The 24,049-nt window shown below is 39.9% G+C and overlaps 1 protein-coding gene across 19 annotated transcripts in view; it reads left to right on the forward strand.

Annotated features, from left to right (window-relative positions):
- NAV3 (neuron navigator 3) overlaps positions 1–24,049 on the forward strand; it is a 565,631-nt gene that overhangs the window by 441,782 nt on the left and 99,800 nt on the right. For 18 of the 19 annotated variants that reach the window (XM_074573833.1, XM_074573778.1, XM_074573817.1 and 15 more), the window contains 3 exons: positions 12,175–12,283; positions 12,699–13,082; positions 16,474–16,593. In XM_074573833.1, coding sequence (XP_074429934.1) covers positions 12,175–12,283; positions 12,699–13,082; positions 16,474–16,593 — 613 coding nt within the window. Of the gene's footprint in view, positions 1–5,382; positions 6,430–12,174; positions 12,284–12,698; positions 13,083–16,473; positions 16,594–24,049 lie in introns of those variants that run through there. The other variant, XM_074573888.1, reaches the window with a different exon arrangement.

Below are 24,049 nucleotides of genomic sequence, written 5' to 3' on the forward strand. Positions count from 1 at the left end.
GAGATGAATCAAGAGTTTCTCCCACTTGGCTATTACCATTTTCCTGAAATTTTTCACTGCTGCTATGGATGGGCGTCGTCTTTATATAATCTCAACGTTCTTTTGCAACTTGAGCACCAGGCGCACTAGCACAATATATTGGTAGGCGATAAGGATCATGCAAGGGGCTCAGCATCTGTGGAAGCCACTAAGCAGCTTGTAGCAGAGGGTCCATAAAGTGCTGTCCCACCTGCATTGTGGTTCTGCTTCATTAGTCTTTATTATTTTTACAGTGCCAAATATTTGCAACTAAGGCTAACATGCTCAGGACTAAGGTATCTTTGACCATATCATTGTATAAACCGTTCCTCTGCTTTCAGAATATTTACACACTCGTGTTTGTTGTCATCCCATGGCTGACGATTGCTCCTCCCATAAATAGCCAAGCAGATCTTATCAGAGCTCCTAATCCACTTCAGGGCAAAATCAGCCAATCAATCAATCTAAAACTAATGCTGTAAGCATGTCTGGTTCAAGGCTTCTCCACAATATGGGCAAAACTTGGAAGGGGATAAAATAATTTTAAAAATATTCAGGAGTGGTGGTTTATGCACTGTTCTCGCTGAGTGATTCAAGATACCAAAACCAAGCTAATTTCCTCGCTCTAGTGGTGGGTAGTCATGGCTGTTTTCTGTGCCCAGCAAGGTGGTTCACATCCCTTCGCCGCTGTCTCGACGCTGGTGGTGAGGAAGTAGAGAGGGAGAACGAGAAGCTGTAGGAGTATTTTGCAGCTCTCATCTTCTCTGTCTTCCTCCCTGTTTACCTTTAAAACCTCTCCTGTCTTCCACTCTGCAAGTGATCACTCGGTTGTACTTGCACAGCTGTGAGAGGAGGTTGGTGCTGGAAGGCAAGGGAGATGGTGAGCCTGGTCTAAGCATGGACCCAGAGGTGCTGCCCTGATAACATGAACAGCCTCTTTATTTATACCTTGTCTCCATAAATCTGCTGCACTAGGTAATTTCCCACATGGCTTATGCCTAAATCCAGTTCTGCCTCCTGGTAGAGCTACTGTAAATCTGAGTTTCTTCACTGTTCCTCCGTCTCTGCTGGGAATTTGGTCCAGATGTGATCTGAAGTCCTTCAGACTTTTTTCCTACTTTTTTTTTCTTTTTCTCTCTGAATATTCTGCAGCTCAGCCAGGGCAATCCCAGATGTTTCCATGGTCCATGTGCAGATCAGCAATACAGCACGTGCGCAGTAGGTGTAAGGCTTCCTGCACACCTTGGGTCCCCGCTGCATGCACGGTGCCAGTGATACCTGTACACTCCCTGAATGAGTCCCACTTGTAGGCACGGGTGGTGCATCCTGCCTATGGTAGACTCATTGCACATGTGGCATGCAGATGTGTAGACTTCTGTCCAGGAAATCCCAGACAGAAATGTGGGAGTCCTAAACAAAGACCAGTTCTGCAGTTATGCATGAACACTTTCTTGCATGTACTTTATGTACCAGTTGCCTCAACAAGACTACTCACTGTCTATGTTTCTGCAAAACTGGAGTATAACTTTATAGAAAGGATTTTGAAAGGAGAATGGATAGAAAGGCTGATAAAGTAAGCCACTTTGGTGCTTGTTTTTCATGGTATGACTATGAACAAGTTGTTCAGACCTTCTTACCCAGTATTCCTGCTCGTAGTAGCAGTGATATTTATCAGTCTCTGCTGCAAATTTATTGGAGAAGGATGTCTGAAAGTTAATTATTTAATCCGTTGTAAACTGTACATGTCAGTAGCTACTAAGTATTATTTTTTAAATCAGTGATAGTGTTTGGCTTTAACAAGTGTTTACATGTTCAAAGAGCTTAATGCAAAGTGCTTGATTAAATAATTATTCATGAATTTACAAATATTGACTCATTATAAAAAAAATATGAGGGATGAAGCAGAAATGAAAGAGTAATTTTAAGAGTTATATGCCAATATCAATGGCAGGATTAGCATAAAAACATGCAATTTTCAAGCTTTTATGTTTACTGTGCTTCTTTTTTTGTCTCTGAAAGAAATAGTTAATTAATACTTGTGGAAATAGTTTACAATATTTTTTTTTCAAGTAAGCTTGGCTGAAGAGATTCATAATCTTATGCATTTGCAGATCTATTACATAATTCATTTGTAAGGCTCCAAACTATGCACTGAGACTTCAAAGAAAGTCTTATCTGACGGCAAAAGTTGTCCCTAGATTATTAGTTCTTAAAATCATTTTTATAATTCTTTTTATGAAAGAGACAGTAAAAATAAGGTAGTATGCTACACTGACTATGACAGGTTGAGGAAGCTCCCTGTGCTGTTCTTGATTTAAATATATTCCTGTGTGGTGGCTGGGGAATACGTTGAATTGCAAGGTAATTGGGGAATAATGCTCTGTCATGACATTTGCTCTCCTATGGTCTCCTATACTGGCTGCTTAGTTTAGAAAGACGTATTTGCTAGTTACTATATTTTGTACATTTAAAATGGAGGGACGAGCCTTATGAAAGTATTTCTCAATAAATAAAAATGAGCATTTTCCACATTGCAATTTTATGTTTTCTCAAATTATCCCCTACAGAGAAGTGTGGTAAAGCAGAAGGATTAATTCAGCGTTCTTTGTGCTGAGCACTTGGTCCAAAACGTCAGTATGTGTCTGCTGTATCTGAGGATGATCATGATGATCTGTCTACTAAGTGAGACAATGTGATTAATGGGAGAAAAGTTCATATAACCTTGTAATTAAGGGCAGTAGTATATTTGTACACACGAAGGCTGAATGAAGGTTGTGTGATTAGCCTCAGTACCTCCATATCCCAGCATTTGACTCATGTTTTTAATGCATGTAGAAAAGGAAATGAGACAGGCGGATGCTGGAGCTGCCAGCTACCCTCACGTGGCTCCCACACAGTGTCATTCCCATGCCTGGGTGATGGTCTGTGATTTGTGCCCCACTGGAGCTGGGCTGCAGTGAATAGCTTAGATGGGAGAAGAAACAGGTCAAGAAGAGATGCTGAGACCCATTAGGCTGTCCAGGTTCCAGCTGTACCCCTACCAGAGACCCTGGAGTGGTGAGACACCTAGTGCCAACGTCGTACATGAGGTTTAGTGGGGCTCGTTGTGTGAAGACCTTTCATCCCCCTGCCATAAGTTTTTCTGCTTCTGGCTGGAAAGAGGACTAAATATAAATAACGTCAGTCTTGTATCTGGTCTATTCATGCTCAGAGCTGAGCAGCCCGCCATACATTGCTTCCTTAGCAGAGCAATGCTTAGCATGAGGGAGTGCGCCCTGTCTGCAGGGCTTACCAAGGGCAGATACAGCACCGCAGTAATGCCTGCTACAAACGACCAGGCAGGCGTGCCGTGAGCTTGGCGAGGAGGCAGAGCAGGTCCGTACCTGCCTACAGCTGACCATAGAGACAAGTCTCTCACTGTAGCTGTTTGGGCGCGAACGGGTGGATGAGGAAGTTACCATGCATTTATTTGGAGTATTGGGGAGAGATTCAGCCTTGCTGTTTAGGGTAGGAAGGGTCCTGTTCCCTGTTGCCTGGGGTCAAATCACTGTCCTTCCTCTTAATTTAAAACGTAACAACTGAGAATGCTGTACCAATTTGAGTATAAATTGAGATTTTAAAACCATTATGTGGCAAAAGAATGAGATTGCCCTTCATTTTGCAAATTCCCTATTCTAAATACAGCCCTGTGAAGCCTTTTCTGATAACCTAAACGGCTTCCTCAGCTGTGCTGAACAGACGGTTACAGCCGCAGGGTAGTGGCAGTGCGCACCAGTGCAGGAGCACGTGGGCAGCGCTGGAGCTCCTCTTCCTCAGCCGGGACCACATCAGCATCTACACCAGCACGTTCATAACAACATTTTAAGGGCCCATGTGCCACTGCAACTGGCATACCCTGGGAGTAAACACAGCAGTCTTACCTTTTGTTTCCATGCTGAAGAAGTGGCAGGCATTTAATATTTGGGATGATTTTGTACTCAGGCTGACAGAGCATTCTTCTTGTCCCCTCTTACTTTGACTTTGTGGGCTAGGTGAGGAGGGGAGTGGCGTCCCTCTTGTTGTGGACTCTGTCTTTCTAGGAATGTGTCAGTGATTTAATGTGGAAAACCATCATTGCTTGAGACTACTGATTTTTTTTTCTAATTGTTCCATGTTTATGAGAGTTACATCATAGGAAAAAATGTGCCCTTCCTTTAAAATTACTAAAAGAAGTTTCTCCAATGTATTTTTTTTCCTTATGTATCTTTAAAAACTGTAAACTGAGCCAGCAAAAATCAAGAAGTACACTGAGGCTTCTGTTAACACCCATTTATTCATACAGCAAATCTTCAAACAGCTTGTAATTCTTCGGGTGGCATTTTTAAAGGTTACTTCCCTGTCAAGGTTTCTCAGGTAGGGATTTGAGATGAGCGTATTTTCACACTGGCAAAAGCAGTATAATGTAGATTTCTACATAATATTTTATGAAATTAAGTGCCCTTAGATAAAAAGTTTGTATCTAAAAAATTAGAATTAAATTCAGCTAGTTCTTTGTTCATCTGTCTATTATTTCTGGGACTAATATCTTTTTCTCTGTGAGAAAAGGTGTGCATTTAAACATGTCTTCTTTCACTCTTGATAATGCGTTTAAAGCTAACATTTATAATTGGTGAACTTAGTTCAGACATGATACTCAGTTGCCATATGAAATTTACTATTCCATTCATAGATTTTCTTCAGAAAATGGTGAAACAATGATTTTATTACAGCTTTTTAATTCCATACTAGCCTCTTAACCTCACAGAGATACAAACAAGGCATATTTTGAGAAGAAAGAAATGAAATATTTTGTTTTATAAATCACTTTACTGGGTAGGTACTGTTGTCTTCCATATTTTAGCTTCTTTGTGATCTTAAAGATTTTTTTTCTTTTATTTAGAGCAGAAATTGCAGGACTGAAGGTCCATTTGCAAATCTGCTTTTAGCTTCCTGCACAGGCAGTGAGTGATATGGAAGAAATAGTTTGTCATCCTTACCTTTCAGGGAGAAAAATAGGATTTGACTGTGAGCTAGACCAGTTACTGTAGCATCCCATTCAGGTGAAGCTGTGTCTTGAAACCTGTGGCACTGTAAACTGGGCAGAGGCTTCTGTGTCTCCGGTTTAATTCACCAGGATGTGTGCTGCCATGGCAGCCAGCAGCATTCACTGCAGTAGCAGAGAAGAGTCATATATCTGGGAATGCAGGTTGAATACTAAAATGTAAGGAGGCTTGTGCAGAGCTTTGCTTCAGTGGTTAATTTTGGCTCTTTATTGAGCTCTGACGTGGAGGCTGTACTTGCAGTTCTGTGTCAGCCCATCTAAAGTGAAGAGCCGTCCGTGCACTGGGATCAGTCATGATCTGCTGAGAGGGGGGAGGAAAGCCCGAGACAGCACTTGTGCCTACTTTGGATTTCAGAAGGCAGCAGCTGTAGACAGAGATGCAGGCCCACCGCTCCGATGAGACCGGTGATTGGATGGAGAGGGGAAAACACGGTTGGCTTTTGGGATTACTTCTGTGCTGGAGCAGAGTGTTTGATCAACTCTCCTCTGCTTGAGAGAAATCCAAGTGAAAATGACTGTAAGTACTGCAGATTAATGTGACGGGAGAGAAGTGGTTTAGCAGAGAAAGCAGCGTAATTTTAAAGAAAATGACTGTGCCTGTCTAGTCATTTACACTGCACTGTACATGCATGTTTGAGCTCTGCTTTTCATTGCGAGTGCAAGTATGTGCTACCTGGGATGTGCGGCATGCGGTGCCAGAGGGATCACCTCCCAGACCTTTCGGGAGAATTGAACTGCTCTCCATCTCAGAAATATGAAATCTAACTGAGGTGAAGCCCCAGCCGGAAAGATGCAGCGATCTGCTGAACTGTCAGTGTTTAAAGGCAAGGAGGTTAGAAGAGGGTGTGTTCGTCTTCAGAAGCAGAAGTCTCTAACCAATCTCACACTCATCAGCGAAGGGGAGAAGAGGCGATACTCATACAGGGAGAACTGGTTTGGAAACGCCTCCAAGTCCAGCCAGAGTTACCGTCAGCGGGAGGCAGAAGCTGGGGGCAGAGGCTCCCTTTCCAAGGCACTCTCACAGTCAGTGCACTCTCTCTGCCACCCCAGCCTCACCACACCCCAAGTGCTTCAGGTGATACCACCTGCTGGAAGCAGGACATCCAGGAGGTCGGGAGACCGACGTACAGGTGAAGGCTTCGAGATTGACAATGAGGAGAGGGGAAAATCAGAGGGTGAAAATGCATCCTGCACGTCCCATTTCCCCAGCAGGAGCTGGGCAGAGGAGGAGGAGGAAGGCTGCTTGCGTGAAGGGACTGCACATCTGGATGAAGATGTCATAATAACAATGCTGGGGGACCTAGAACAGGTCCTTTATACTGATATTTTAGGTAAGTTAACTTTGGCTTGACACCACGAAGTGCAGGAGGAGACCCAAGTGTTTGCATATATCTGCATGGAGTAGATTTTTGATCTTGACAGTGATTTCGAAAGACAGAACTGGGTTTATTTGCAATAGTGTGCAAAAATAGGGTCTAGACAGTTCTTCCTTGTTTGCTTACTCTTACCACAGACTGTATGGAGTGAAGACAAATGTCTAAATCACTTTTGATGGGTGCATGGGCAGAAACAGCCTGGGAATAATCGAGCAGAGTTTGCCTAGCTGTTTGAAAAAATAAGGTGAGACTTTTAAGTGCTATTAGTTTACTCATAAATAAATTAATTTTAATTACATTTGTTCTAATGAATTTAAAATTGAAATCTTGAATCCAAGGTTTGGTTTAGACAGAAAATATCTCGGCCTACCTACAAACTGTCCCTCCAGTATTGCTTCCCCCTCTCCCCTGCTGATAATTTCACCCTGTATATGGAATTGTGAGTGCCAGGGTTTCAGTTTAGTTTAAATAACCAGTTTTATTATATCAGTGCATGCCAGCGAGTATTTGAAGTCCACAGCCATAGGTGCTTCAAAAGGCTTCTGTGTTACTGGCTTTACTTTTCATCTCTCAGCCCTTTATAAGAGTGCTCAAAGTGTTCATTTCCAAAGCTTTGTTCTTCAGACAGTCAAATGGTTGAAGTGGCTGCTTGCTTTTCCAAGGTTATGTAGCATGTGTCTAGCCTGGAGGTTCTTTGCTGGTGGATATGTTAGCCCTGATTGTATTTAAACATTCAGGATAAAATTTTTTTATGTGTATGTAATGTAAAAAGCTATCATCTCAAAATAGCAAAGAAACAAGTATTCTCTTTTTATGCATCTTTTTGTTGTTAGACTATACCAGTATGCACAAAGGGGCTTCTCCTACAGATCAGAGGCGTGTTAGCAAAGGAAGCTGAGCTCTCCACCTGCCCCTGCCCCTCTTCAGCTGCGTGTCACTGAGCAAATCCCTGTTCTCTTGTAAGCCTCAGTTTCCCCACCTTCAGAGTAAAACTGGTACTTTCCTTTGTGAATGGAGTTAATATCTAAGAGTGGAAAATGCTCTGGGGATCAGCTTGGTATTTGCAAATCCTTTTATGAAAATCAGACAATTAATGGAATTATTATTCTCCCATTTATCTGTTTTGGGCTGTAATTACATGTGCAGAAGAACTGAAATGATTATGAACGGTATTATTAAATGTGCAATTATGGGTAAGCTTCAGAATTGTGAATGTAAAAGTTTAACCTAGGTGATTAGTGATTTCTGTAAAATGTTTATTTTGATTTCCTGTGTATGTGTGTCACACAATGGAAGAAATGAATGTGTTCTTTAGAAATTTATTGAGAGAATCTGTAGTGGTTCACTGCTTATAGGCAAGAATTTAAGGACCATCTTTTAGAATATTCATGGTTAACATAAGTGATGTAGCTACAAGTGATTTGAACAGATTATATTTCATGGGGTGAGTGAAATATTTACATCAGACTTTCTTGTAAGAGGAACACAATTTTGAAAGAGAGTTTCAGGGTACCCTGGGTCTAGTCTTTCTTGTCCCAGTCTCCATATGTGTGAAATGGAATGGCTTTTCTTTGGCATGTAAAACAGAGTCACTTGAGATAATAAGCAGGGAGCATTTCTGTTATGTTAGGTGATGCAAATGCAGATAAAATCTATGATGGCAGTGTGCCATAGTAGTAAGCCACGAGGTGCCTGGGGGACTCTGGGCTCCCTTTGAACCAATGTGTCCCATGTGGGTTCCCTTTGAACCAATGTGTCCCGATCCTGCTGCACCGTGGCATCTCTTCTAGCAGCCACAGTGTAGGCAGCTTTCTGAAAAAACCCACATGTTCACCATCCCCATGGTCCTCGGTACAGAAGGAGGCTTGATGTAGATGGGGAGCCACAACGCTGTCCTGAAAATGCAGGCAATGTCAGGTGCAAGTTAGGTCTGAGGATCTTACACTCAGTGCAGAAAATTTCTCAAGCATCGTGTTCATCTGTTTATACTTTCTGACTTGTTCATCCATGATACAGCACGAGTCCATTGAGACAGCCATAAGAGAAGGATGAAAAGAAAAAAGAACAATTATTTTTAAAACACTGAAAAGTTAGTTACAAGGATTTTGTATGTAGTACTATGTAGTATTTTAAGATCATAAAACTCGAGCTGTATCTTTTCAGCAAAAAATGGTGGAAAGGCTTTGAGATTACCCCTTGTGTCACTGAGAGATCAAAAGAGATTAGGCCTTAAACGTTTCACCTTTCCAGGGTAGAATAACTCCACTTTTTATGGTGTAATTTGTCTGAAGGTGAAATAGTCTTCTCTGTGAAAATATATTTTGGCAGTTTGCCATATGTATGTACCTTTTTGGGTTTTTTGGGGGGTTTTGGTTGGTTTTGTTTGGGTTTTTTTTGTATTGCAATTATACCTTAAGGCTTTGTTATGCTATTTCCTGTACAAAATATATTTAAAAAGACAGTTGCTGTCATTTTTGCTGCAAGAATTTGCAGTGTTAACAGATAGCAAAGGACAACTGACAAGGATAAACAGGGAAGGAAAGGGCAAAGTCACTGCAAATATGAAGTATATTCAGTGCCTCAAATGAATATAGAGGTAAAGCATTGCTTTGCCTTTAATTCTGCTTGCTTACACCCTGGGATCTGTCTTTCTGTGTGTAACAGAAAATTGTCTTATACCAACAAGCTACTGTTTCACCTCTGGTTTGAGGCGGGGCAGGTAACAGGTCTTCCCCGTGTAGGTATAGTGGCAGGAATATGGTGTGCTCCTGGAAGTGAATTTCAGTGCATTTGGCAGGGGGGCAAAAGCAAAAGGCAGCAACAGTGAGGAACTGAGTGCACCGTAGGCAACTGCCTGGAGGTAGGCACGGATAGTCTACCTGGGAACTGTCTGAGCTTTCACCAGCAGGTTCAGTCTAACAGGATTAACGGTCTCCAGCTTAGCCTTGGCATAAGCCCTTTTGCTTCACGGGAATCTCCAGGATGATGCAGAAACCTCTGCAAAGAGTGCATCCATGGGTACATTGATCAGCGAGGTGCTTGACTGAACACATTGAGCTTGAAATACAGGAGCAGTTGTGGTAACTTCTGAGTGTGAATAGTTGCCTCCTACAAGGTATTACATGTAAAAATGCACACAGGTAGTTTATTTTATGGAAAAAAAAAAATGGGAAGGGACATGCCTTCAGGGTGTGGCTTGAGAAGATGGAGAGTTTGGCAGCAGTGCTGGGCCTGTATCCCCACTTCTTGTCTCCATCCGGTTCAGGTGTTGACCCCACTGTCAGTTCCATGGTGCCAAGCCAGAGGTTTATGGACTGTTGAATCACAAAACCACTGAAGAATTGTTTTGGAGCAATAAAACAAACAAACAAACAGCAGTTCCTGAAGGGCTGTTTGGCTGCAACAGAGAGGACTGGAGATAAAACCAGGGCAGAGCAGATGGGAAAACCTCAAACCAGCATTGCTGTCAAAGCTAGCTTAATGTTGAGCCACAACTGCAGGGTACATTGGCTAGTACCATGTAGCCTTTGAGGCTATTTATTCCTATGAGGGAATAAATAAAGGGTATATGGAATGTATATGGAATAATTTATTTCCATTTAATGTCAGGAGTTGGGATTTTTCCTAAGTACCTGCAGGGTGATTGGACATTAAGACTTGGGCTGTAGAAGTGGGTACAGTTTGTCAATGAGCTCAAATGCCTCATCATTTAGTCAAAACTCAAAGTTAAGGCGCTTAAGTGAACCATTGTTCGAATAAAGGTTTCTTCTGCAGATTCTCCCCTATATTTGAAATAAATGTCAGTGTATATGTTAAACCAAGGTTAAACCCATGCTTGCAGGTCTGCTGCACGTCAGCCTTACTATATTTTTCCCATGCCTTTAAACAGATGTTGTGTTGAGATCTTTTTGCCTTACCAGAACTTTTTTTGTTTTGTGCTTTACTTTTCCAGAATACTTTGTTAAATATAAAATTTTCATTGTTTCTGGCCCCGTGTTGAATATTTCCCAGCTGTCTGTCCTGTGCAACTTTTCTTTCAAGCTCTAGATCTTCTCCTTCTTTTTTTCCCATTTTGACTACTCTGCAAAGCATGCCGTCTTTTCTTTTTCTTTTTTCTTTTCTTTGTTTTGTTTTGTTTTGTTTTGTTTTGTTTTCCCTCCTTGCCAAACATGTCCGACCTGCTTTTCCACCTGCCTCTCTCACTTGGATGGCACACCATGCTTTTCCTCAGACACATCACCGTTGATGAATTTGTCTTTTGCATAAACTCGGACACAAACCTGGGAGGAGAAAAGGTGGCAACAGAGAGAGAAACACAGCAGCTTGAAGGTCTTTATCTTGCATGTGTATTTTACACATGTGAAATATCATAGTGCTACATGGTATTTTGCCTCTGCTCGGATTTCTGATCTTGATTTTTTGTATGATGTTGAGTTTAAATTCACCAGACTATCTCTTGTTAGATGTATTCAAAGAGGAAACAGTTTCTTGATGTCATGAGAATTCCAGGATTAGATTGTTCTGCATGAGAATGCTGAAATCTAGAGTTAAATATTAAAGATAACATTTCTAGAATGAGGAGTAAAATTAACTTAACAAAGTAAGGTATGACATGAAATTTATCATCGATAGAGTCAAAAAGAAATCATTTGCACTCCATGTTCAGCATTGTGCACATAACATTCTTTCAAGGAACAGATATAGGACACAGCCAGAAGCAGAATATTAGCCTTGAACAGTTCAGTGATTTTATCACAGATTTTCCTTTGAAATTCTCTTATTCTCCAAAAGAAAAATTAACTAAAATTCCTTGATATATGGATATTCTAGAAAACACGCATTTCTGTGTCTTCATATATGATTTTTGGAGGTCATTTTGAGGCTTGCTACGTTTTCCTTTTGTAACACGTAATATGGATTTTTTTTTCTTTTTGTTTGTTGCTTGGATTTTGTTTTTTTTTAATTGAGTGAAGTAAACATGATTCAGGTGCTCCAGGGTAATTGTGTGGGCCTTGCTATTCAGGAGACGAGATTAGCTTGTGACAATGGATCCCTGAAGGATGTTAAAATCCATAAATGTATAAATGACGCATGTGCTTAGAGTGTTCAGATTTTTATCCCAAGAAGAATATTTTTCTTATCCCATATGAAGAATAATTTCCCCCTTCAGGAAACCATTACAGTTCAGGAATGATGCTTTATTAAGTGCCTGACCTAAAGAGTACTTTGAAATAGCCTGGATGTTAAGTGCATACTGAAGAGTTGTTTTAAGAGTCATCCCAATACTTTCCAGACACAGATTTACTGTGGCTTTATTTCCTACCAAGTCATGTAAAATGTCAAGGAGGAAAAAGGGGCTGTTTAATGTATCAAGTGGTCTGGGGCTGCATCATGCCTTGATTACAGAGGATAAAAATCCCAACAGCATAAATCTGAGTTTCATTAGTAGATTTGGGCCCTAACAGGGATACTTCACCAGGTCTCTTTTCAGTGGGTTTTTTACATACCACATGTTATTTATAAGCATATGTGTGTTTTATTACTGAAAGGATGAGGTTTTATTTTTTAAAAGATTAAAGGGACAGGCCTATTTACAATCAGATGTATGTATTCTCAGCTGTGTATACATGTGTGCACTTCATTCAACCTTATATGCTCGTGTGCACTAAAATTTATGCTGGTTTTGTTGTTTTTTTCTAGGGGAAGACCCTGAAACAAGAAGAATGAGAACTGTAAAGAATATAGCAGACCTGAGGCAGAATTTGGAAGAAACTATGTCCAGCCTTAGAGGGACCCAGATAAGCCACAGGTATACTGGTTTTGGGTAGGCTGCTAAAAATTTGGACTGTAGGAGAATATTACTAGTTGTTGAATGAATTAGAGACTTGCAAGGGAAAATTAACTATGACACTAACCATACTGTTTGCTAGACTGCCTCAACAACTTAAATGTGACTTTAATATGCTTTACTGTCAAAGTGTCTTAAGCAATCATTCACAAAGATGATTATCGTTTCATGTACATCAACTTAGAAGTCTATATGATTTATTTTAGGTTATTTTATAAGTACAGGTTTTTATATACACAAACGCATGGGTGCACATGGAGAAACACACGCACAGAACTTTAAAAAAAATTATATATAATCTTCCAGCCTTTGCTTTTCCTTGTTTCTCAGGAACGGAGAAAGCACAGGTCACTGACTTCTCCATTTTGTTTGGCAGCACATTGGAGACAACATTTGACAGCACTGTGACAACTGAGGTGAATGGGAGAAGCATACCAAGCTTGACAAGCCGGTCCACCCCGGTGACTTGGAGGCTAGGGCAGGCCAGTCCTCGGCTGCAGGCAGGAGATGCCCCGTCCTTGGGCGCTGGTTATCCTCGCAGCAGCGCAAGTCGCTTCATACACACAGACCCTTCTCGATTCATGTACACCACCCCGCTTCGCCGAGCAGCAGTTTCTCGCCTTGGAAATATCTCACAGATTGACATGAGTGAGAAGGGAAGTGGTGATTTGGACATGTCCTCTGAGGTTGACGTTGGCGGCTACATGAGCGATGGGGACATTCTTGGAAAAAGCCTCAGAACTGATGACATCAATAGTGGGTAAGTAGCACTTTTCCCCATTTGAACTAATGTCTAATTGGCAGGTTTAAATAGGATTTTCCTAACAAATTCTGGCACGGAAGTGGAAGTTGCATTATGATTGCCACATAAAAATATACATATATAAAAAAACCCCAAACAAATAACAAACCAAAAATAAGCCCCTAAACTGCCAGTGATCTTCTCACTTGCCTTCAAATTCAATTATTCTCCTTCAACATGACTTTGCTAGGAACTTTGATAAGAGCACAGGTACTTCTTACTACTTAATGGAATTTCGTAGTTATCTGGTAACGCATCATTTTGCACTTCTTGCCCTGGGACGAGTCATCTTTCGGTATATTTATGCTTTATTTGAGATGGTAGATATGGTATTGGATGCAGCTGATGAAAAGCAGATGCTGACAGCACAGACTTCCCTGTTTCCACTGCAGATATTTTCTAGTATAGTCTGTGTGATAGGCCTTTATTGCAATTTTTCAGCTGTGCCTATCATCTCAGCTGCAGGAATATTTTTTCATAAAATAATAGATCAGTCACTCTCCAGGCATACCCAGGAGGAAGAATGACAATTATTTTTATTTTTGTTTGCTTAACCAAGTGATTGATTTTGCAGTACTGCATTCCCTGTGTTTCAAATTATGATTTAACAATTCTTATATCAATCTTAGAACATAAGTCACTTCACTCCTATGTATGTTAGAACTCCTAAGGCATAATTTAAAAAAAAAGCAAGCCATGATACGGTTTTACTCATACTTAAATCACTGTTCAGTGCTGTCGTTGGCATCTCAAGGGTGCTTGGTGGCTGAGGTAACATTGGTTTGAACAGAAGTCCCATAGAGTACATGGTCATGTCACACCACATTACTTCACTGTATAAATTTAGGACTCTTGCTGTCAATCTAATCTTTTAGTTTGAAGTATAACTATGATTAGAGAATGGTAGCTGATGAAATTGGATGTGATATCTTCCTAAGGGCAATTGTAAGTCGGTGACCAAAGCTCTTTGTAGAGTAGCGTCTCACCTCAAGCACCATCCAAAGATAGATCTCCTGAAAAAGCGTAACTATAAAGAAAGCATATTCCTGTATCTCCCCGGTGCACTGTCTCAGTGATGTGTGAATGGAGTACTACTGACAAGCTTGTCCGTAGCATAGCATTAGTGGCTGTCAAATAGGATGTCATATACATATGTGCTAGAACAGAGAAAAGACATATGGAACACGTAATACTTCAATGTCTGAAGACCTTTTGTCATAAAGGAAATATAAATGCTGCCTTTGATGGATGCAAGGCTTTATTTTTTAAAGATAGGGGAATCCTTTGCAGTGCCTGATGAGTTGTATTAATTAGCTTATCACATTGGAGAATGAATATAGTCATCTTGTGTGACTTTTCTTTGCATCTGTAATAAGGATGACTCAATAGACAGTAAGTTGCAATGTGCTCAGTTAACATTTTTAGGTGCAGTAAATGTTAAAAACAAGTTAATAAGTTCTGAAAATTCAGGATTCATTCAGGCATATAAAGCCTTATCTTCTTTATGCCTCTTCCATTTTCAGTTTAATTACTTCAAACACTTGGGGACAGGAATGCAGCAGTAATTAGAAATTAGTTTGAGGAAGGCCTGTTGCACTTGTTAAATCTCTCCATTCAGGCCTTACTTGTAGAGGAAAAAATCCATACAGTCTGGATTGCATTCAAACCACAACTAAATTTAATATGCAATTCCAGAGCCTTGGAATCTACTGCATAATTCACCGCTAGCTAAATAATCTGTCAGAAAGTCTCAATTTTGTCTCTAATAAAAGGATAAATCTAGTGTGTAAGCATTACTGTTAATTTACCTTTGAAGACAAATGTAAAGTTACCTTCTGCAGACTCCAGATACCAGGGTTTCAGAAATCCCTTGCTGAACTGCAGGCCAAATCTTACCAGTGCATAAAATGCCTCGCAAACCTACTCTTTGTGTTTTCATGCACTTGAGGCTGCCTTCATCCAGATTGCCACCCAGGACATAATACCATCTCAAACTGTAGCTGTCACACAGGGCTACCCTACTGCAGCTTTGCTCTCAAAATCTGTACCAGCTCACCCACCCCGAACCGTCGGGGTGGAGGCTGGTGCTCCCGGGCTGCTGTATTAGCCCCGCGGTCTCCAGGACAGTTGTTTTCAATTAAATCAGCTCCCAGAAGGAACTGCAGGGAGAGGGCCAACAGAACATCTGGAGCACCAGCTGTGTGTGTGTGCCTTGGCTTGTGCCTGGGAGTCTGTGTAGAGTTATTAAAGTTAAATGTTTGTGTACTTGGACACACACTTCGACTGAAAGATGGATTTGAGTGGCATCATTTCATGGCTCGAGGAGAACTTGTGTTAAAGATTTTTTGAATTGGAAGTGAACTCCACTAGATCATTTTAACCATCGTCCTAGCATTGGAACTACACTTATTTCAGTAAGCCTCTAAATTTGCTTTGCGTAGCTCCACTGAGTTATACCAAATTTTTTTTCTGTATATTCTATGTTAAGTGCCATACACATGCATGGTCCTTCACAAATAAGTTTGTGCAAATTCTGTACTAGGCTGCTACACTAAAGTTACCAAAAACTACAAGAGGAAAATGTAAAAAACAAGAGCTTAATAGGGAAGACAGTTTAATGAAAGGTCTTGAGAGTAGGACAGGCTTGTGGTACTGCTCAATTACAAGCATCAAGACCTCTCGTAGAGATACCTAAACTCTAGGTAGGCATTCCAGAAATTATTGCTGCTGCTTAAAATTCAGAAACTTTTAATGGTTCTCTACTGAATAAGCAGCAGTATACTTACTGTTCAATTCATTAGTCATTCATTATAATGTGAAGTGGTGGGAATGAAGCAAAAGGAACACAGATAGATTCTTAAATGTCATTGTGAGGGCTTCAGTGGCTCTCTCTTTCATATCGGAACGACTGCATCTCAGTGGAAACTACGGATTTACGTTCTTAATTTCTGTTCCCATTTAGATGGATGCTAGTGATTTTTTCCGTTTTTTTCCCTTTTTAAACTGGAGTTATGCTTCTTGCGTCTGATGCTATTCTTTAACAAAACTTCAGCACTTAAAATGTACTTACAATTTTTGAAGATACTTGAGGGGTCCAGCCTAAATATATGTATTAAAAGAGGTTGGTCTTTAAGCCATCACAGAAAAAGGCAAATGATCCTAGAAAATAAGCATATATCTGATTTCCCTGTGCTGGGCATGTGAACTGAGAGTATTTAGTATAAGTCTACTATCTAGTAGGACAGCCCCTACCTTAAACATTTGAATTCCATGGTCTGTTAAGCTTAGAGTGAAACATGGTTGCCAGATGGCTGCCTTTCCCACTGATTGACCACACATTTATTTTCAGGTACATGACAGATGGAGGACTCAACCTATATACAAGAAGTCTGAACCGAATACCAGACCTAGCTGCCTCTCGAGACGTCATTCAGAGAGGGGTTCATGACGTGACCGTGGATGCAGACAGGTAACCGTGCTTTGCTTGGTAAAAAGTTATCTATCTGATTTTTGTAGATATTTTTCATCCTTCACACTTGCTAATGTATCACTGCTTTTTTCATAAGGAATAGCAAGAGAAAGCCAGCTTCTGAGACTGCTAGTTTTCTGAGCACACAATACACCAAATACCACAAGAAGTGGGGAAGAAGCATATTTCTCACATAGGAAGGGAACTTAGGAAGAATTTATTGTTGAAGGTGTAAGAGAAAAATATTAAGAAGCCCAGACCTAACTTGCAATCTTGAGTCTCTGAAACGGGACATGATTTTTACAGGTTTCCTTGTCAATTGATGAGCACAGGGAGAATGCACATGGTCTCTAGGCAGCAGAGAGCTGGCGCGTGCCTGATGAAGTGGGTCAGAACATGCATTTGGAGTTGTCTGGAACCACAACCCTGGTCTTCTCCACCCATTTTGCCCTCTGCGGGTGTCAGAAGAAGGCAGTACCCATGAGCAGTGGGAAGTGAGAAGTGGAGTTATATCCCATTGTCTATGCAGCGTGAAAAAAGAAACAACACTATCCTGACCTTATATGTGTATATATGGGTGTGAGCATAAAAACGTGCTCCCACAAGTACTTCTGCAGATTAGGGGAGCATTTTCTGTTTCTTTTCCTTGAGCTTCAAGTAGATTCATATTGGTGGCTTGTATCCATGTCTGAGAAATAAAAATTCATAACACAACTTTTGCAGAACTTAGAGCTGTCAGCTCTGAGGTTTTGGTCAGACCATCACAGAGATAAGGAGCAGCTGTGAAATTTGGCAGTCTTTAGTTTTAGGGGGTTGATTTCAGTTCCATCTTTTTAAAATCAAATTTCCTTTAGGGAAAAAAGTGTATTTAATCAGGAAGGGAGAAAAGGTTCATGAAGTGGCTCTGGTTTTACAAACCTAGCAAACGAGTTGAAGAAGCCTAGTTATGGTATAATTTTTACTTTTCACAGTTTTCTGGTGAAAATACGTGTGTGACACAAGCCAAGGATAACCTGCATTAGTCAAACAGTGCATGCAATGCATCAGGATAAAGAAGATAATTTTCATCTTGGAAACCAGTTACTTAAAAAAGAAGGTGGCTTTAGCCGACATATTAGCATTTTTTGACCTTGCAGAAAAAGCCTGTTTTAACAGCAATTCAAAGGAACACAGCTCGGTTCTTTGGAATGCAAGCATTGACGTGATGCAAAGACCAGAGAAAGTGTACAGTAGGCGTTTAAGAAAATAATTTGGGTAGAACTCAGGCAGTAACAGAAGGAGAAAATGAGAAATAAGATGTGGGCAGGAGGGACTTTTGTGGAGCTCTGTGTGTGAGAACAAGAACCTTAAGCTCAAAGTGGGAGAGAGGGTGGAAAATTTAGAGGCTGGGAGTCATGTAATTAAAGACAGAGAATGTCGCTAGCACCCACGTTTTTGTATGTCTATATCCTTTTTTCACTTAGGAGTGAAGTTATTAGAGCTCTTCCCACCATGCAATATTCAAGCCAAGTTTCAAACCACGCACATTTTCCCTGAAAAAAAGAGTTCCAAATTAAGGGATTTTAAAATTTTTCTTAGTATTCCTCAAACTCTAGATGCTATTCAAACATTTTGTGTTTGTTTTGCTTTGAAGTGTTATTTAGTAATGTATGTGTTCATTTGTTCTATACAGAGTGCAGGTACATACGTGTTTGGCATGTGAAACCACAGGGAGGCTATCATCAGTTCTCAGTTGATGGGATTGTCCAGCATTTCGTAGTACATAAATCTGGTTTGGTTTGTTTATACAACTTTGTCAGACTGGCTAAAAATGTTGTGCTAAAAACTACTCTGCTGTTTCTGAGTCTTTCGTCTCTGAGTCTATTGCTTGCCAGGTTGTGGAGCAGGGATTTCAAATTTGTTAGGAGATTACTTTGGGGCTTGAGTGAAAAGCTGACCAATTTTATGCAAGACACAAGGCTTTTAAAAAATTTAAATTCATGTGTATTCAGGGAAGATTTATTTAATCTCAACAACTAAAATCTCAATCTATTCCGTCTTCACCAGGCATTAGCAAACTGCTCTTGACATTAGCAAACTGCATGAACAACCCCCGAAGTCATTTTTGAGCTTAAAGTTTACAGATGTGAAGTAGGATGTAGTCTGTAATGACTGCTTTCCCTTACACAAAGAATGAAAGCTGGACTCCTGTACTCTTCTGAACCCTCTAAACGCGGTGTCATGGAACATACTATATGCTATCACGTAATTAAAAAGTTTATCATAGTGCACAGGCATGAGGGATTTAAATTATGGACGTTTGGACAATTCTGGCATTTTCTGACCTTTCAGTGCTTGATTTTTACAACCTTAATCATGCTTTTTTGACATAGATCTTTTGCGTATAAGGGTATGCTATTCCTTGAAGAAGCAAAAAGATGTTTAGGTAGGAAAAATTAAATATGTGTTCTGATGATAAAAAACCACATACTTACCAAAATGGGTCACAAAATAACCTGTATTAGGTCAAACACACACAAAAAATTGTTTATGCTGATCTTCAACAATGTGTGTAACATTTATGATATGAAATGCCCGGGGAAACTGAGGATGCCCCATCCCTGGAAGTATTCAAGGCCAGGCTGGATGGGGCTTTGAGCAGCCTGGTCTAGTGGGAGGTGTCCCTGCCCGTGGCAGGGGGGTTGGAACTAGATGATCTTTAAGGTCCTTTCCAACTCTAGCCATTCTATGATTCTGTGAAATCAGGTGGAAAAAGCAATACAGAGATTGCTGAGACACTCACTTTGTTTGTCAGGATAGATTTTGGTCCTTCACAGCAGCATGGGTACCTGAGATTTCATCTTATCTTGCATAGCATTCTAGATCTTATTTTTTCTACTCTGAACAAAAAATAATAGGGTTTGTTTCAGGGCTTCAAGGTATGCCTTGCCACTGGTAAGATGAACTTCCATGAAAGAGGATTATTTTCCTCTCTATCATCCCTGTAGATATGTGAAGGACATATCCATTTTCTCTATGGTATCATTAGTATAAGCCTTTTTCATAATTGGCATGATTTGCCCTGGCCTTTCTGTTGTAAAGGACTCTGCTGGCATCTCTGTGCAGGCAGAAAACAAATTATATGCTGCAAATATCTGATTTACATTAGCAGTCAGGAGAGAAGTTTCAGTATTCTGTCTGTCAATAGAGCCAGTAACTTTTGCTGACAGCAACCCCATGTTCTTCCTGAAAATTGAACTTGCTTTTTTTTCTGACAACCTAAATTACAGCTTCTGCTTATATTTTAAAACTTTTTAGTTTTGTGAGCTGGCAGTACAATATTCTTCAGATAGGTGGGTTGATGATATCTCTAAGCGCTGCGCCATTTCTGGCAAATGTATACTTTCAGACTAATTTTCGTTTCATGGATAAACCAGGAATAATTCACTGAAATTAAGGGCATGAACTGGGATATAAAGACAATCAGGCCCCCAGTTTGATTCCACTCTAAACTGGTTTCAGATAGGACCTGCATCTCCACTTCTTTGGTGAATGCCAAAAAAGCAAAGGGTTGAAGGATCTCCGTGTGGCAACCTAGCCTGAGAGCTCGTACAAATAATAATATTAAATTGCTCTTTGAACAACTTCATAAAAGGTTAAATTCATGAATACAACATAAGCCAAGGTTTAATGTTGATTGCATACTGCTCTGGAAAGCACGTTGGTGTAGAAAGGAAAGGGAAAGAATTGTAATGGTTCAATGAAAGGCTGAAGGGACACTGGCAGCATCAGATGTCAACACTTGTATCATTCTTCTTTTCATTTTTTTTTTTTTTCTAATTTGAACTCTTTTTTTTGGTCTATAAATGCCTGTTCCTTGGAACTTACCTTGCTTCAGATACCATAAGAAATTAATTAGAGAGGAAGACGGATTCTCTGCAGCGGGTGTAACTTGGGATGTGGCTGGGAGAGCTCTCAGTGGTATGATATTACTTTTCATTTATTGTTCTGTCTTCCTCCTCTACACTCTAGCATTTGCCTTCTGGGACTCTTAGAGAGAGTATTTGAGGAACGTTCTTGGAGTTCAAAACCCTTTTCAAAGTAAGATGAGCCAAAAGAGATTAGACGTAAGCACACAAAATGAATTATGTTCTTGGGAAGAGTAAGGTTTATTGAAAAGTAAGTTGCAATGTTTCCAAACCACCCTGTGTTGTTCAAAAAAACTTTTAGGGAAGCTTAAGCAAACCTTTTTAGAAAGGAATATAGCTCCACTAAGTTCAACCATCGTCCTTCCACCCCCTATACCTGCTGAATTTAGTGCACCGTGTCAAAAGCCACAGTTTTCTTCACTTTCATCAGTCAACCGTCGACATAAGTTGTGCAACCACTTTCCCCTGACATCCGTTGAACGAACTATTCTTTTTTTCTTACCTTTTCTTCAGATGAAACCCAAAGCTTTAAAGGTAGCTTATGCTGTGCAGTGTCCTTTTATCATGACCCACTTCAGCTACTTTGCTGTTGCGTTGAATCTGAGCCCCCGTTACACAGAGTTCTTGTGCACAGGGAATCTTTAAAATGCTTCCACCATCTGTCACATGTGCAGAAGATTTGGCAGTTATCTCAGACTAGCTCAGGCTGGCCTGTTTGTTCTCAGCCAGACCATAATCACCATAATACATTATTAATTATAATTATAATAAAATAATTCCAGATTTTGCCTGTAGTTTATTAAGTAACTTCCTGCATGAATGACTGTAAGTCTTCTTCTGGTGTTTGGCTGAGTAGATGAGCCTTGAGTTGGAATATGGTACTTTCGGAAAAGGAACTTTTTCAGAGTTCAAAGGGGTATTGAACTGGGAGACCCGTTTCATAGGGTTGGTAGTAACAGAAAAGGCCAAGAGACATCATGAACAGTAACTTAAAATCCTAATAGAATACATTGCCTGTTCTCATGCTGTAAAGTTTTGGCAGCACATTGAAATTGCTGATGTCGTTTGGAATTTAGCCCTTTGGGATGTTCAGTGGACAGGCATACTTTATGGATTGCTTTTCTATCCAGCTACTTCTGCGTAATGTGTATTTCAGCACTGCACTAATACTGTGCTTTCTGCCGTGTGTCCCTGCAGCTTGGTGTTGACGTGATCGGTATTCTGCCACGTTGCAACTATTACCTGTTCACTTTGCTGCTTCTGGTAGCAGAGCGGAATTTACTATGCATAGGTAAAGGAATGGTATATAGTATGGTTAGTGATATTCATTGTGTGCATGCATTCAGTCCTCTGCCCTTTCCTCTGTCTCCCAACATTTCCGCTCTGTCCAGCTCTGGGTACCAGTGTCTATGGCAGTAATACAAACATTTATCCCACAGATAAGAAATAACAAAACCTAACATAGCTATACCTACTTCTTTCTGTCTAAAACTTTCTTGGGCAAAACTGAGTTTTTGCTACAAATCAACTGCATTGTGTAGGCAGACTTCCTATACCTTTGCATCTGTCTTCACCACTAAGTACACCTGTGATTTCTTTTCTGTGCACAACCTAAAAAAGTCATTATAGACCTTAAAGTCAGCATCGTTCATCCAATTGTGTGATCTGCTATAATTTTCCTGCCTGGTGCAGTTGTTGCTGAAGTATCTCCAGAAACCATAATTAAAGAATCTCTCTTGTGAAGCAATTTAAATTTTAAACTGTTTTTACTATTGTTGCTCTCTTCTATACTTTTAATCTTCTGTAATTTCTTTTCACAGCTGTTGCTGTTAACATTTCCCACCACTTACTTTTATTATTCTCAAATGATTCCGCATTTTCATAATCTCTGGTGTAAATCTTTCCTCATTTTGGCATCTGTTACGCTATTGGGAAAGTTACTAGTTAGAAGTATCTATTTCAATGTGTATCTCGGTTTTTATTTTTTCTGCAAACGAAGGGTGCTATATTTAAGTACCTAAAGAATAAATATGTGTGTATCCATGCATAAAGAGCAGGATAATTGTGTGAAAAGGAGCACTCCTGGTTTTTTGGCTCATTATGTTAAGCATTCAGGATCCTTTGAGGGTAAATACCTTATTTTCAAAGGCATAATGAAAAGTAAAATTTTTAGTAACGTGACTTTGTACAGCATAATTAATTTAGAAAGAATGGTATTTGAATTGAGTACACCTTTGCTTCTAGTCATGATTTCAAAAGTAAGGATTTGGACAATATAAAGTAAGCAGAGCAACTGGACTTTGACCTGATTTTGTGAGGGTGTCTCCTTCCTTAGTTGCTTTAAATGTCTATAGAAATTGCCCATAGAACCACAAACCAAAACATGGAGACATTCAACAGCTGTGTGTGTTTTTAGGTTCAAATACTTTATTAATATCAGTGACATAAACAAACTGCATTGTTAGCATGCTGTCATTAGTATGTTAAACTGTCATGATCCTGCAGCATCATGTCTGCAGACACATTTCTTTGCACCCAGCTTACATAAGGAAATGACATTCAGAACAGGCAAGAGCAGTGCACGGCAGATGTTTACTTTACAACAAGACCGAGCTGCAAGTGGTTATGTGAAGTGAATGACAAATGAAGTTTTCTCCTTTTCAGTTTTTGTCAAGTGACAGAAAGATGAAAATATCAACTAATTTCAGTTTATATGAAAAAGGAATTCATGGAAATAAGTTTTTTAACTTTTGCAAGGAATGGAAGCAAATTACATTCTTGTGCGATGCTAAGTGAGCTGAGCACATAGTTTGCTGTAGGGTCATTAAAACAAAGGCTGACACATTTAACATTCTCACAGATCTACTGTTTCGAAGTGGATGGTGTGGCACTAGGTATTAGTGTCATGCAGTCTGTTTGCATTCTTTATTTCTGCTTATCTCCAAGTTTGGTTTAGATACTTAAAAACTATTTGAAATGAGGCTGGACTTTATCATATGTTAACGGATTGCTAATACTTCCCTTCAGGAAAAAATGCAGCTGGTTTATTTTGATAGTAATCTACTTCTGAAGAGAGTACCAATGCATTTACTAACAACTACCTAAGATGCAGTTTGCAGTTTCAGCAGCAGCATCATTTTGGTCCACTGCTGTACTTCATTGTTAACAGCAACGGCTAATGTACTGCCTCCTTTGAGTTAGAACAAAACATGGGTAGCAAGATTTAAATCATTACCTCAAATACCCCAGGCTCGAATGTAAAATTAAAGAACTTGAATCTCCTGTGTCCTGAAGTCAAGAAACTTACGAAGGTCTTTAAAATGTCTTGATTTGTTTGATGGCTGGAGGAAAAAATGTAGTTTTATTCTCCTACATGGCTATTGAAACAAAAATCCTATCGAAATTTTCAATAAAATAGGTGCAACTGAGATTACAGTTCTAATATTAACAAACACGGCATATTTTAGACAGATGCTTCATGAAACTGAATATAAAAATTGTGATTTTGTTAATTTAGTATTGGAGATGCAGTAGCTTGTGATCACTAA

This window comes from Larus michahellis, chromosome 1 (genome assembly GCF_964199755.1).
Source record: "Larus michahellis chromosome 1, bLarMic1.1, whole genome shotgun sequence".
NCBI lineage: Eukaryota > Metazoa > Chordata > Aves > Charadriiformes > Laridae > Larus > Larus michahellis.